Source organism: Octopus sinensis, linkage group LG10, assembly GCF_006345805.1.
Source record: "Octopus sinensis linkage group LG10, ASM634580v1, whole genome shotgun sequence".
Classification (NCBI taxonomy): Eukaryota; Metazoa; Mollusca; class Cephalopoda; order Octopoda; family Octopodidae; genus Octopus; species Octopus sinensis.
In genome coordinates, this window is record NC_043006.1 from 25,846,908 (window position 1) to 25,863,337 (window position 16,430).

Sequence of the window (16,430 nt, forward strand, 5' to 3'; positions counted from 1 at the left end):
TTTTGATTTTCACTTGCCTCAACCGGTCTTCACAAGTGTCACAAGAAGGGAGGTATGCACAGGTGGACTGACTAGTCTTGCCGGGTCTTCGGAAGGTGTTTTTATGTGCCACCGACACAGGTGCCAGATGAGGCTGGCGAACGGCCATGATCGGATGGTGTTTGTTACGTGCCCACAGCACGGAGGCCGGTCGATGCGGAACTGGCTACGGCCACGTTCGGATGGTTCTCATGTGTGCCACCGGCACTGGTACCACAAAGTGTGTGCCACCGGCACTGGTACCACAAAGATACAGATTCCATTGATGTTCATCTATTTTGATTTGTTTTGATTTGATTTTCACTTGCCTCAACAGGTCTTCACAAGTGTGACAAGAAGGAAGGTATGCACAGGTGGACTGACTACGTCCCAGGTAGGGGCCATGGGTTATGGCCTGACTAGTCTTGCCGGGTCTTCGGATGGTGTTTTTATGTGCCACCGACACAGGTGCTAGATGAGGCTGGCGAACGGCCACGATCGGATGGTGTTTGTCATGTGCCCACAGAACGGAGGCCAGTCGATGCGGTACTGGCTACGGCCACTTTCGGATGGTTTTCTCTTGTGTGCCACCGGCACTGGTACCACAAAGATACAGATTCCATTGATGTTCATCTATTTTGATTTGTTTTGATTTGATTTGATTTTGATTTTCACTTGCCTCAACAGGCCTTCACAAGTATCACAAGGAGGAAGGTATGCACAGGTGGACTGACTACGTCCCAGGTAGGGGCCATGGTTATGGCCTGACTAGTCTTGCCGGGTCTTCGGAAGGTGTTTTTATGTGCCACCGACACAGGTGCTAGATGAGGCTGGCGAACGGCCACGACCGGATGGTGTTTGTTATGTGCCCACAGCACGATGGCCAGTGATGCGGTACTGACTACGGCCACATTCGGATGGATTCTTGTGTGCCACCGGCACTGGTGCCACAAGCGGTACTGACTACGGCCACGTTCGGATGGATTCTTGTGTGCCACTGGCACTGGTACCACAAGGATACAAATTCCATTGATGTTCATCTATTTTGATTTGTTTTGATTTGGTTTGATTTGATTTTCACTTGCCTCAGCAGGTCTTCACAAGTCGGAAGGTATGTACAGGTGGACTGACTACGTCCCAGGTAGGGCCCACGGGTTATGACCTGACTAGTCTTGCCGGGTCTTCGGATGGTGTTTTTATGTGCCACCATGTTCCCACAGCACGGAGGCCAGTCGATGCGGTACTGGCTACGGCCACGTTCGGATGGTTTTCTTGTGTGCCACAGGCACTGGTACCACAAAGATACAAATTCCATTGATGTTCATCTATTTTGATTGATTTTCACTTGCCTCAGCAGGTCTTCACAAGTGTCACAAGAAGGAAGGTATGCACAGGTGGATCGACTACGTCCCAGGTAGGGGCCACGGGATATGGCCTGACTAGTCCTGCCGGGTCCTCTCATGCACAGCACACTTCCATAGGACTCGATCTTCAGTCATTTCCTTGGTGAGACCTAAAGTTCGAAGGTCGTGCTTCACCACCTCGTCCCAGGTTTTCCTGGGTCTACCTCTTCCACAAGTTCCCTCAACTGCTAGGGTGTAGCACTTTTGCACACAACTATCTTCAGCCATTCTCGTCACATGACCATACCAGCGCAGCCGTCTCTCTTGCACACCACAACTGACACTTCTTAGGTTCAACTTTTCTCTCAAAGTACTTACACTCTGACGATTATGAACACTGACATTACACATCCATCGGAGCATACAGGCTTCATTTCTTGCAAGCTTACGCATATCCTCAGCTGTCACGGCCCATGTTTCACTACCATGTAGCATGGCTGTACGTACACACGCATCATATAGTCTGCCTTTTACTCTTAGCGAGAGACCTTTTGTCACCAGCAGGGGTAAGAGCTCTCTAAACTTTGCCCAGGCTATTCTTACTCTAGCAGTTACGCTTTCAGCACACCCACCCCCGCTACTGACTTGGTCTCCTAGGTAGCGGAAGCTATCAACTACTTCTAGTTTGTCTCCCTGGAACGTGGTAGAAGTTGGACTCTGCACATTTCCAGTGTTTATTTCTCCTGAGCATCTGCCACAGACAAAAACTATTTTCTTAGTTAGCCTTCCTTTGACATTGCTGCACCTCTTATGTGTCCATAGCTTACACTTGGTGCACCTTATAGAGTTTCTACCTACACCTTTTTTACAGATCGAGCAGGGCCATCTACCTGAAGTCGTTTGTGGTTGGTCCACCTTCCTACTTATTAGGACTTTGGTTTTGGCTAGGTTGATTCTAAGGCCCTTCGATTCTAATCCTTGTTTCCACACCTGAAACTTCTCCTCCAGTTCTGATAGTGACTCAGCAATTAGAGCAAGGTCATCAGCATATAGGAGCTCCCAGGGGCATCCTGTCTTAAATTCTTCCGTTATTGCCTGGAGGACTATGATAAATAGGAGGGGGCTGAGGACTGAACCTTGGTGGACCCCAACCTCTACCCGGAATTCTTCACTGTACTCGTTGCCAACCCTCACCTTACTAGCTGCGTCTCTGTACATGGCTCGCACAGCTCTCACTAACCATTCATCTATCCCTAGTTTCCTCATTGCCCACCAGATAAGGGATCGGGGGACCCTGTCAAAGGCTTTCTCTAAGTCAACAAAAGCCAGGTACAAGGGCTTACCTTTGGCTAGGTATTTCTCCTGCAGCTGTCTTACCAGGAATATAGCATCATATATATATATATATATATATATATATATATTATATGTATATATATATATATATATATATATATATATATATATATTATATGTATATATATATATATTTTATGTATATATATATGTATGTATATATATATATATATATATATATATATAAAGTTATTACAAACATGAAAGCACAAAAAAACACAACAACATGAGGACGTGGAACAAATATAGTATTATTGGACGCTCAGAAAAGAAGGAGGGTTTAACGTTTCGAGCGGAGCTCTTCGTCGGAAACATAGGAGAAGGAAAGATCCAAAGAAGGGAAAACAGAGGAAATGAATAGCCAACGGTACACACGCGGTCACATTTTGAATCATATATATATATATATATATATATATATATATATATGTATATGTATATATAAAAATATGTATAAATATATACCAGAGTAAGCACATAAATGTGAAACAAGGTGGAAAAAAGAGTACTCAAATACCATATATATATATATATATATATATATATATATATATACACATAAATCTATATAAATATAGACATACATATATATATATATATATACACACATGCATACTTAAATATTACATGGAAAAATGTGAGCATGAAAAGTCATATTCTTAAGATTATAAACATGGAAAAGTACAGGACAATTTATTACACCTGTAAAAGTATAGGACAAGCTATAACTTCAAGTAAAGAATAAGAAACTTTTTAGTTAAAATATTGCAGCAAAGAATGCCAGTTCTTCTAATTTATCACTTTTACAGTTCTCATCATTTAAATTTATTGTACAAAATCGTTCAGCTAATTTGTAAGTTTGTCTAATTAGTCACATTTTTCTGTATTTAAGGTAGTAAATTAGGCAAATTCTACTTAAAATATGTATAGTGTTATTTGTAAACTATTATAAAATAAGCTTTGATATTCAAATTTTTATTTTAGCTGCAATATTCTAAGTAAAAAGTTTCTTATTCTTTACTTTACTAGAAGTTATAGCTTGCCCTATACTTTTACAGATCTAATAACTTGTCCTGTACTTTTCCATGTTTATAATCTTAAGAATATGACTTTCCATGCTTGCATTTTTCCATGTAATTCATGATTTTTCCAGGCATTGCTATTATAAGATAATTAATAATGTGTCAATTAATAATTTAAGATTTTACCTTATAAAATACTGAAAGATAATATTTCAATTTTTCCATGTAAGTGATGATAATATTTCAATTTTTTTCGCGTTTAATTCAAATATATGGTGTGATTGAATTATTTGATATTACCCATCCACACCAAATTAATGGTAGAAATTTTTACCATGATGCTGGTTGCAACATGGCTCACCAAAAGTTACAAAGAGCAAGACCCCAAAACCATCAGTTACCAGGCTTACATTAAGTAACCTAATTTTGCAATATTAGGAGGTCACAGGAATTCATTCAATGGTAAAAAAAAATTTCCAATGATTCCAGGATTGGAGAAGGAGACTAGGTAAAGGCTCTTTCATTGGTTTAATTGCGTGATAAGATTTTTTTACACATATATGTAATATGTATATATATCATTGGCAGAAGTTAGAAAGTAAGTCAAAAGCTGAGAATTTCGTGTATTGGCACATATCAAACATGAATTTGTCCATTGTTACTCTGTAACTTCTAATAGAATAACTAAAATACACAATTTTGTCAAAAACGTTAAGAGTAAACCCTGTTCTATGTGACACATCTACCAGTATTGGAAGTTTGAAAGTGTTTAGTTAAAAAAAAATTAATGAAATAATCTGTACGTCAAAGTCGACCTCAGCGAAATTTGAACTCAAAAACGTAAAGACAGATGAAATACCATTAAGCATTTCACCCGGCACACTAATGTTTCTACCAGCTCACCGCCTTAGAAAGTAAACATTCATTTTAGAAATACATTCTTTATTCTTATTGCTGATGCATTACTTCCTTACTTACTGACATGAAGTTTCATGTTTTACCTCCTAACTCTTTTTCTACTAATTTTTGTTCAATGTGGCTAATTATTCTGAATACCTCATGCATTTTCCTATCATTTAAGCTTAAGAAAAGTATACTTTTAATTTAAAATTTTAAAAATTATGTTAATTGAAGATGAATTTCTGCCTTACTGCCCTTGATGTCGCAGATATTTTGATGTAACTCTTTTTCTACTGAACCAAACTCAAACTATTTATGCCAAAGTGTAGCTGAGGAAGTGTCCCCTTTAAAACTATTAACAGTTCACAATTTAGTTGAGAACTGAATTAGTGGTGAAGCTTGTAAGCTGCTGCAATTGATGAAATGGTGGACTTAAGAATATATTGAATGATATATATATACATAAATACATACACACACACACACATATACATACATATACATATGTATATGTACATACATATATACATATATAATTGTTAAAGAGGACAACAAATGTTAAGACAAGGCATACATCTCAAGCCCAGAAACAGCTGTAAGACTTTGAATTTTTTTTCCAATAATAATAATGTATATGGCTTGAGATATTTGCCTTGTCTTAAAATTCGAGTTGGATGGCGAACAAAGGTGCATTATCCTGGCCTCTTCAAATGCTTTTACTCCGCTCTGCACCTTTGTTCACCATCCAACTTGATCCAAAGCAAGTGTACATATATATTCTGGAACCAAGTAACTTCATAGTAGTCCTTATGCCGTCTTTAAACATTTAAAGGTTTACGCCGATAGCATTTTCCCTCTGCAAGCTCACCATAAAACAGCTATTTGGTCATGTGTTCATCTGTCATTCAAGTAATATGGCCACACCATCTCAATTATTTCCTCAAAATCATAGCTTTAATTGAGGTGATGCCTGCAGATGCAAGGACATCTGTGTTTGGAGTAAAAGAACTCCATTTAATTTTTAAAATGCGATGAAGGCATTTTTGGTGGAATTGTTCTAACAGTTTAAAATGCCTTTCATAACAAGTCCAAGATTCACAGGAATACAACAGAATGGTAAGACAAATGATTTGTAAAGAACCAGCTTTATACTCTTATTTATATGTTGCTGGCACCAAACGCATGACTCCAAGCCACCAAATGCTTTTGCTGCCCTTTGAATTTGCAGCTGTATTTCTGTATCAAGATTTCCATAATTTTGAACAGAGCTTCCAAGGTAGACAAACGAATCAACAACCTTAAGTAACTTTCCCTTAACAAAAATTTTATTGGGTTTACAAACACCACCACACACAGGTTGATGCATTACAACTGTTTTTTTCAAGTTGATGGTCAAACGAAAATCATCACAAGCTGGGTCAAATGCAGATACAAGAGATTGCAGACCTGTTTCAGAATGACTGACATTTCGATTAACAGTATCGAATGCTTTGCTCAAATCAACAAAGTAATGGTATAGAGCAAGATTCTGTTCAATGTACTTTTTTTGTAATTATCTGACAGTAAAGATACAATCAGCTGTGGCCTTGGAGGAATGAAAACAACGCTGAGACTCAGACATTATATTTGGAACTATAAAGGTATTTAAATGTTCCAACAAAATGTGGGCAAGTACCTTTCCAACCACAGACAAAAGCAAAATCCCATGAAAATTGCCACACAGATCATTTGGCCCTGATTTATACAAGGAGACTAAAATGGCATCAATCCAGTCTTGAGTCACTTTCTCAGTTCTCCAGCAGTGAGAAATTACTATATTTAAGAGTTCAAACATTTTGTCATCCCCATATTTCAAGACTTCTGCACAGATTCCCTCAGACCCTGGAGACTTATTGTTATTCAGCTTATTCACAGCTAAAGAAATATCATTTAGAGTTGGTTCAAATACCATCTCTTCTATAACTGGAAAGTGTTCAATTTTTTCTATTGTCCTCATGTCAACGGATGATCGTCTATTCAAAAGTGCAGAAAAATGTTCTACCCAACACTTATGAAAAGAAGCGGTATCAATCAGAAGAAAATGTCTATTTACTGTTCTCACTGGAGATATTGAGGAAGATTTTGGGCCATATACCTCCTTAACATAAGAGTACAAACCCTTGGCATCATTTCTATCAGCTGCTTCTTGTGCCCCTTTTGCTCTATCATTCCACCATTCTTGTTTAATTTTCCTTAGAGCAGTCTGTACTTTCCTTTTCAGCTTTATGTAAGTTTCATTTGAGTTGGGGTTCAAGGACTGAGAAAGAAGTGTATTGCCTAAGTTATGTTTTTCTAAAAGTAAATCATGAATTTCTGCTGATCTATCTGAGAACCAGGCACTGGATTTATGAGATTTAAATCCCACTGATGAACTTGCAGCCTGAAATACTTTTGTTTTGAAACCTTCCCATAGATTGTTTGGGTTAAGATTGATACTTTCTATAGCACTGTGGAATCTTTGTAAGTTGCTTGATAATTTAAAGTTTGCAACATTTAACTTTTTGGATACATTAGGACACGACTGTCGATTTTTAGGCATTACCGCAAAATCTGTTTTTCTACGCACTAGATGATGGTCAGTCCAGCTCTCTGCCCCTCTCATGACCCGAATGCTAGAAACATCTTTCATATCACGTTTCCTGATCAGAATATAATCTATAAGATGCCAGTGCTTAGATCTTGAGTGCTTCCAGGTGGTTTTATATTTATTTTTCTACTTAAACAGAGTGTTGGTGACAACCAGATTATTCTCAGTACAAAACATCAAAAGAGCTACTCCATTTTTATTGCATTTTCCAATCCCATGTCGACCTAAAACAGGCCATGAAGCATAGTCCTTTCCAACACTTGAATTGAAATCTCCCAATATGACCTGCTTGTCAGAAATCAGCACTTTCCTCAATAATCATGCTTGATCATCATAAAACTGTCCTACTGTTTCATCAGAATGGGACATTGTTGGTGCATAAATACTGACAACGGTAAGAAACCTACCATTTGTCAGTTTAATACGGCATGACATGATCTGTTCAGATATACCACTTGGAAGCTCTGCAATGGAGGATACTAATGTATTCTTGAGAGCAAATCCAACACCATATTCTCTATGCTGACCTTTAGGTAGGCCTCTCCAAAAGATAGTATATCCATAAGTAAGTTCATTTACTTGACCCTCACCAGAGAGACGAGTTTCAGAGAGTGCAACTATATCAAGGGAATATTTATTGAGCTCACATGCAATAAGTGCAGTACGCCTTTCTGGCCTCTTGTTGAAATTATCATCAAGAAGTGTGTGCACATTCCAACAACCGAAATTCAAAGGATGTTTATTTTTACTTTTTCTTGAAGATTGGTAAGTACAAATAATAGATTAAAAATGTGCAGTGTGCAATATACTGGGTACTTGCCAAAAATAAAATTTTTATATATATATATATATATAAACTATATGAGATATGTATAGGATACTATATGACAGTAAAACATGTAAACGATGCAGATGATTCACAGTAATTAGATAGAAATAGGTTGAGTATAGTTTCATTGATTGTGCAATGTACCCTTGTAGGAAAAGTTGAAAAATTAGTAAAAAAAATTGTAAGCATGAAAAGTGAACAGACTGGACATGCTGAGTATTAAAGTGCTCTGTGAATGGAGTGAAATATAACTCATAATAGAAGTAGACTTGTGAAGTGGTTACATCAGATATGAGAATACCAGATCTTAACGATGAAATGACATGAAATTGAGATGAATGAAAACTCTTTTCTGTGGGCTCATCAGAAATATTATAACATGGAACACTGATATGAAAACAATGTTGAGAGGGTAAAGAGAAGCTTGGTAAATTATGTATATTAGTTTGGTGCACTTATACTGTGATACTGGTCAATAAATAAGTTTTACATAAAATCTACCATATATATACTATTAATTTCTGGTATCTGCATTTCTTCATATCTTAGTATTATACAATGTTAAAATTACGGTCATCTCCAGCAAATGAATAGCTTTCTTATACATGATAAATTCAAACTAGAGAGCAAATAACTGTAATTCATCAATCAATATAAATATAGTATTTGAGAACAGCAATATTGAGAAATGCACAATTTAATGCTAGTTTGAGATGTTCTAGTTTTGGACTTTAGACAACAGAGGGAATTCTGATATAGATCACTCTCGAATTATCTGGAATCACTCATTCAAGTGCCATGCTGTATTTAAAAAAATTTAGAAAACCAAAATCTCGAACAGTTTGGTACTTTCAGAGTAACTATCAAAAACAAAATGAGATGTAAATATATTTTAAGCAGATTACATTTATGCCATTGTAACAAAACATTGTAAAACCAATTTTTTTTTCTGATGAAAGACAGGTCCCATAAAATAATGAAAGCATACAGTACAATAGTTGGATAAACCTTAGACCTAAAATGTGTACCAATAATTATTCTATGGAGAGACAAGAAATTAGTTGGTACAATTTTTTTTTGATAATACTGAATTTACCAATGAAAAAAAATAGTCCCTAGTTAAACGACTTTATTTTTCCCTGCCAAGACTAATGCAGCATTGACAAAATCCTTTGGGTGGGAAGTGATGTCATCCTTCTTGTGCATGCATGAATATTTACATGACAGTAGGCGACATCAATTCCTGGCTTTTATGCCTAGAGTACAGACATGTAGTGCATGCTTGTTGAATTTTCGTTTTTATGCAAGATGACCAAAAGCATTGAGCAGAGACCATAAACCTATGTGTCATCACTAGTGATGAGTGCCTTCATGAAGTCTGGGTTGCTGTTTGCCCAGTCAAGTATGTTTTGAGCAATTTCCATGCAGAGTTGCTCCTACTGCTCTGCCAGCACCTTGCGGGTGAACTTCACCAACAATCTCTGCATGCACAAATCCTCTGTTAAAATGGAATGCACTGATCCTGTGCTTATTCCCACTTTGTGAGCAATTTTCTGATTTGTTACATGATGGTCTTCCATGACTATTCATCAAACCTTCTCAATTGGTTCCTCATTTCAGCTTGTGGATGGCCTTCCTGAGCATGCTTCACTCTCCACTGAAGTATGGCCATGTTTGAAGTGGTTGTACCACTTCTTAATCTAAGTTTTGCTCATGGCATTGTTGCCAAAGGGCTGCTGAATCTTCTGGATGATTTGAGCTTGAGTATTACCAAACTTTTGGCAAAACTTGATGCAATATCTCTGCTCGATTTGTTCACTGAAAACAAAAATCTGATAAGTGTGCACTACACATTTGTACTCTAGGCATAGCAGCCATGGATAGGTGCAACCTACTGATGCAAAAATTCTCATGCACGTGCAAGAAGGGTGGTGTCTTCTAAAGGCTCTTGTGCACACAGCATTAGTTTTTGGAGAGAAAAAATAAAGTCAGATACTTTTTGAATGCACTTCATATTTAAAGAGTGCTTTAAATTTGCCTGAGATAAAGCATTAATGAGTGTTTAAGTGATTAATGTTTTATAGAAATATATAATGCAAGATCAATGTTTATCAACAATTGCTTTTGTAACTAAGATTGCATAACCATCCCATCATAAAGAAAGAAGTTGTTAGTCACTATATAGCATTAGTGGTGGTATTAATTAAAAATATACCTTAGAGGTTAAAGCATCCTGATGGCTAGTTTCAATTTTGTCAAGTTTTTCTTTCCATATATTTTCTTGTTCTTGAATAGCAGTTTTTACTTTTTCTTCTAGAGCTTTCTCGTGTTCTTCCTGGAAAATGAATACACAAAAGTAAAAGAATAACAAATATGGCAGTATGTTGGAGATACAGAGAGAACATCCTTCAAGTTTATAATAATGTCTAGACCCAAAATTTTGTTAACAAGTCATAATTTTCATTCTGTTTTTCCTGGTAGCATCAACAAGATGGCATTTACATTTTCATGTATATTTAGAGGAAATTATTATAAAGCGAGGAAGAGGAGAAGGAGTGAGATGATAGTAGAGTTATAATTTAAACAGAAATACTGAATATAATAAATAACAAAAAGTACTTCTTGTACCTCCAATTCCAGGCAATAGACTAGCTTGGAAAGAGGAATTTTAATGCATTCATTGGTAGCAAATTACTTTTCCCAGCCATTTAGATTTATGTAATATTTTCACTTTTACTTCTTTCATTTTCACTTTACTTTGAATTAATATTTATAGTTGTTGTGTCCTTACTTAATCTCTAAGTCATCTCTACTTGAACAGTGCTATGTTCAAAGACAGCTAACTTTGACCATCAATAATGACTGAATGTTCAGAATTAATTATGTAAATAAGGGATATTTTTCTAATTAGACATAACTGTGAGTCTATTCATGTAGGAGATTTTCCTCTTTCAGATTCAATGAAGAGTCAGAGGATCGCCCATTACAACTCTTCTATCGCTTTCAAACAGTGCACTCCAGAGACAGTTTCTGCTTTGTTTCTCTCTGTGTGTCTCTTTCAATATCTTATAATAATTCTGCTTGTTACTGAGTTACTAAGCCTGTTACTTAGCTAATCACATGATTAGAGAAAAAGAGGAAGAAAGAAAAGGAAAGAGAAAAAGAGGGAAAGAGAAGTGTTCATGATGTGAGGTAGTGAGAATGTAATAGTAATGCTTTCAAGTGATTAGCTGAAGGGAAAGAGAGGAGAGAGGAAAAGATGATAAGGCAAAGAGTGAGACAGAAAGAGCTCAAAAAACTGAAACAAAACTCAGTCCAACATTCTTACAGGTCTACCAATTCAATATCATGGGCTGATAATTTTTCATTGGCCTTGGAAGGATGAAACGTGAGGTTGATCTCGAGTGCATACTGGAGATAAATACCACATGGTATGCTATCTGATGCTCTAACTCTTCCAATTTACAACTGTACATGACAATACCAAGGTTCTGATTGTATTAGGCAAGAAAACCAGCAGCTAAATTACGTGCCAATATTATATATCTATCTCTTATTTTTCAAGCCAGAAACTGTCAATTAAACAGCATCATTTCAGCTTGTACAAATGAAACTCTCTCTGGCCCACATTTTCTTAGTTCTAATTTATCTCAAGATACAGTTATATTTTTCTCACGCTTTCCTTTTTTTACATTAGTGGCCAACAACTATCACTTCAAGCAACATACCCTCCTATTTAGATGATACTATGCTTCAGTTCTCCTTACTCTTCTATACACAATTGTCATCCATATACACTACCGTCAGAAATTAATTAGCACCCTTGATTTGCTCTTCACTCAAGGTATGTGCTGTCACCTAGTGGCCATATCTCGAACTATTGCTTTGTTGCGAGTTCACTGTTGCGCAGAACGATGACGTGACTTTGTTTGCAGAGCAGTTTGAGAGTCTACAGCCTTATGATGTTGACATAGCAGTGCAACAACTTGGAGTGCGGATGCAGACAAGTCTTCCTTTGTTTAATAGATATAGGTAGCGCCTCGCAAGGACCGAAATCACACCATACTAAGTTTTCTCATCGCGTAAGACGTTTTGAACAGCTCATAAGGTTAATTGATTTAACCTATTTAATGTAGAAATTTGAGAAGTGCTAATTAATTTCTGACGCAAGTGTACAACTAAATCACCTAACGTATACTGAATCCATGAACAGGAACTTCAACAGTATCTTTCAATAGGGACATGACAATATTGTTTCTTTTAAAGGCATGGAGAATTAATTACAGTACATATCAAATAAAACAGTCTTGTATCTCACACTCGTTTATGAGTAGCAGTCAATTAAAACTTTCTAAACTGCAAAGAAATGTTATCACACACACACAACATTATTAAAACTGTATCCCAAAAAACTTGGATTCTTCTTTAAAGCCAAGAAATACTTCAGCCTTGGTCATTTGCTAACCATTTACAAAGCTCAAGTAAAACCTCTACTGGAATACTATTTACATTTATGGAATAGCATTGCTTCACACACAGACTAATATGCTTAGAATGAATCCAAAAGAAAAACCATTCAACTGATAAGCAAAGATCCAATCACCAACAGACTTCACCCACCAGCTTAATGATGTACTGTTTCTTCTCTTTACCTCTACTGTCATAACTATATTGGACTCTGCTTCTCTGAACTAGCTAGCTTCATCAGCTCCACTTGTCTTCCTGTTTACATGTATCATGGCTCAGACTCTACACTAAATGCTTTTTCTAATCCAGAAATAAAACCCACTGGAATTCCTCACATGTTCTTTGTTTTTCCAATAGATATTAACCTACAGATATTGAAGCCAAGGCTAAACTAGTCTGAAAGGACCTACAAAGGTCATAGCCATTGCTTTCTCTCTACTAACTTCCACCAAAAAGAACTGTACATATCAAAGAGATGGGTCTGTACTTTACACTCTTTTGTCCTCCTGTAACTTTGAACAATACACCCACCAAACACAGTTATTGTTCATTTCCCCCAACTTAACTCTCTGTATGTCTTACCAAATTGTTGAACTAGCTGTGTTTCCCAAGTTATAACAGTTTACTCTTCTACAAAAGGACATCTCAAACTTAAATATAGAACTGTATCTCAAACTTTGTCAAGTACTTTTCTCTTCAACTATATTAGTTAAATGTAACTTTCTAGTCTGTATCAATATCCTGTTTACACAATCTTATGTACAGGACACCATCTGTCACTCCTTCACAATTTTTGGTGCAGATACCTCATCCACACATAATCGAAATAGAGTTGCTACAATATCGAACAAAAAGACTCACAAAATTACATGCTTATAAGCAATGATGCTCATAAAACAACTCACAAGTGAAGCCTTTGTACACTACATATGATGTACACTAAATCAAATCATATCAAATCAATCAAAAGCAAAATCAAATTCGATGACTGGCGTCCATGCTGGCAGGGTGCAAAGAGCACCATACAAGCATGATCATTGACAGAGCGGCTAACCGGCTTCTGTGCCAGTGGAATTTAAAGGGCACCATTCGAGTGTGATCGTTACCAGCGTCGCCTTACTGGCACTTGTGCCCGTGCTAATAGGGTGCCAAGAGCACCATCCGAGTGTGATTGTTGCCAGAGCAGCCAACTGGCTTCCATTCCAGTGGCACGTAAAAGGGCACCATTCGAGCGTGCTCATTACCGACGTCGCCTTACTGGCACCTGTGCTGGTGACATGTGTAAAAGGATTCGAGCGAGGTCATTGCCAGTACTGCCTGACTGGCCTCTGTACCGGTGGTATGTAAAAAGCACCCACTACACTCTCGGAGTGGTTGGCATTAGGAAGGGCATCCAGCTGTAGAAACTCTGCCAAATCAAGACTGGAGACTGGTGCAACCATCTGGTTCGCCAGCCCTCAGTCAAAATCGTCCAACCCATGCTAGCATGGAAAGTGGACATTAAACAATGATGATGATGATATGCTTACAATATTTGAAAGCTTATAGGGTAGCCAAACATATATAACTTGGCTATGATGATATCACAAAGGCTTCATATTTAGGACTAGAATATACTTTATCTCAGCAAGTACAAGCAATGACTCTGTGTCCTCATTATGTATCTTCTATCTATAACCAAAACCAATTCAATAAGGACCACTTCCTTCCTCTTGTATTAACACCTACTGTATGGTACCTTACTATTCAATCTTCTCTCTGAAACTCTTGTACTGCTCATATTTTCCCATCTAAATACTAATTCATCAATGTTTAAATAAACTTCACATAAAAAAAATCTTGCACAACAAATATTTAAACGTACTAATTTTATTAAATTTATCAATCAATTCTTCTCCTTCAGACTATAAGATTATAGATAGTTTCCATTTCCTTTGAATTACTTGTTAAAAAACTACAATAATGAAGAATATGAACAGCTGTTCTACCTGGACAAGTGAAATGGCTAATGCTTTTCCTCTTGAAAGTTCTTGTACAAGATTTTCTTTCTCTTCTTCCATTGTTTTCTCTGCATGTTTTAGTTTGTCTTCTAACTGAATAATAGCCTGTTTTTTCTCCTCTTTTAGTTGCTTAATGATCTCACGAGATTTTTCCAACTGTTCAGCAGCTAAAATAATCCAAAGAAATAATTCATTACATTTATCCTTTCACATTTATTTTTGCAAAAAGAACAGGAAGAATTAAGATATTCAAAGTTAGTCAACTAATAAGTTTTAATATTAGCATTAGTAGTAGCAGCAGAAGTAATCATCAATATTCTATGTCATCTGTTTCTTTGAATCTCAAGCTTAATTCAGTAGATAATTTGAAAGTTTCTATGTATTTTTATTTATATTTTTCAAAACATTAGTCCAAGGGCTATAAGTAGTGCTAATTTTTTTACATCTATATCATTTGGGTTGTATCTGATTTCTATTAGCAACAAACTTTCTTTCCTGTTCACAAATTCTCATCAACAAATATCTAATCTGAGATAAATGCTAGACAAAAGTCTCTTTCTATTAATTCCCTATAATTTGAAATTTTTTCTGTAATGCCTAGTTTTCTATAGTCCCATCTGAGAACTTCACTCAGATTATTCTTCACCTATCTTTGAGAAGTTTAAAAACAAAAAATTGGTTGGGAAGCCTTTAGGAAGGTGAAAAACTTCATGAGAAGTCCCAATGCTTCTACAAAAATTAAAAGAAAGATCTTTAATGAGTACATCCAGCCAGTGATGATTTAAAACAGTGACACATGGGCTCTCAACACAACCGTCACGAACGTCCCAATTGTAGCCCAATGGAAGATGGAATGAATCATGCTCAGATCAGTTTGCAAGAAAGAAAACCAACACCTGGATTCAATAGCACATAGGAGTCAACAACATCATAAGAACCATCAAGGAGAGCAAGTGGGCTGGCCACATCACGTGATTGAAGGACAACAAGTGGACAATTAGAGTGATGTAATGGACATGAAAACAATGGACAAGATCCAGAGGCCAACCAAAAACAAGATAGTGAGATGATCTCACCTGCCACCAGGGGCCTACATGCTCATGACTGGCCAGAGACTAACAGTGGTGGAAGAAGTCCAGGGAGGGGTTCCTCCTTCAGGAGCAATGAATCTCTGGATATTGAATATTGGATCTCCAAGAAGGAAAAAGTACTCCAGAACTGAACTATTTTTGAGCAACTATTCTACTTATCTGTAAATATTTGCAAACAGATCAAAAAGAAAACTTTCTTTCACATTTAAGAAATTTTGAGTTGCCACCTTATCAGTACAATGCAGCAGTAAAGCCTCTGGAAATTAATATAAACAAAGGGATTATGGCTAAATGACTTACTTAATGGTTTTTAGAACTAACTATCTCTGTATCAAAAGTCATCTGAAGCACAAATAATCAGGGCTTTCAACAACTATCAACCTTTATGATATTGTTACACTTTACCTACATTTTAAATCCTCTTTTATTGCAATTGTCCTGCTTCTCAAAGCAATCAAGGTCAGCTTAGGTCTTTCATGTAAAATATTATAAAAAGTAGTTCAACTGCTAAGAATGATTCTAATAGAATGTTAAATGTGAAGATAACAATACTTATATTGTTATCATATTGTTATTATATAATGTTATATTTTGTGTTGTTTTACTGTTTATATAGCACTGGTTATTAAAGAGTATGAAATGGTCAGTAATAATAATTCACTATGTACAAGAACAATACTCCCACCACCACCACCATCACGACAACAACTCAGTGTTGGTGTTAGAAGCTGTTTTTAAAGAAATTTTAAACTGGGTATTTTTATAAAAAGGTCAGATT

The 16,430-nt window shown here is 36.5% G+C and overlaps 1 protein-coding gene across 7 annotated transcripts in view; it reads right to left on the minus strand.

Moving 5' to 3' along the window:
- The window catches only part of LOC115216756 (golgin subfamily A member 4), a 158,989-nt gene that overhangs the window by 79,170 nt on the left and 63,389 nt on the right, over positions 1–16,430 (minus strand). For all 7 annotated transcript variants that reach the window (XM_029786316.2, XM_029786315.2, XM_029786314.2 and 4 more), the window contains exons 9-10: positions 14,550–14,728; positions 10,310–10,429 (exon numbers count right to left, since the gene is read on the minus strand). In XM_029786316.2, coding sequence (XP_029642176.1) covers positions 10,310–10,429; positions 14,550–14,728 — 299 coding nt within the window. The remainder of the gene's footprint in view (positions 1–10,309; positions 10,430–14,549; positions 14,729–16,430) is intronic.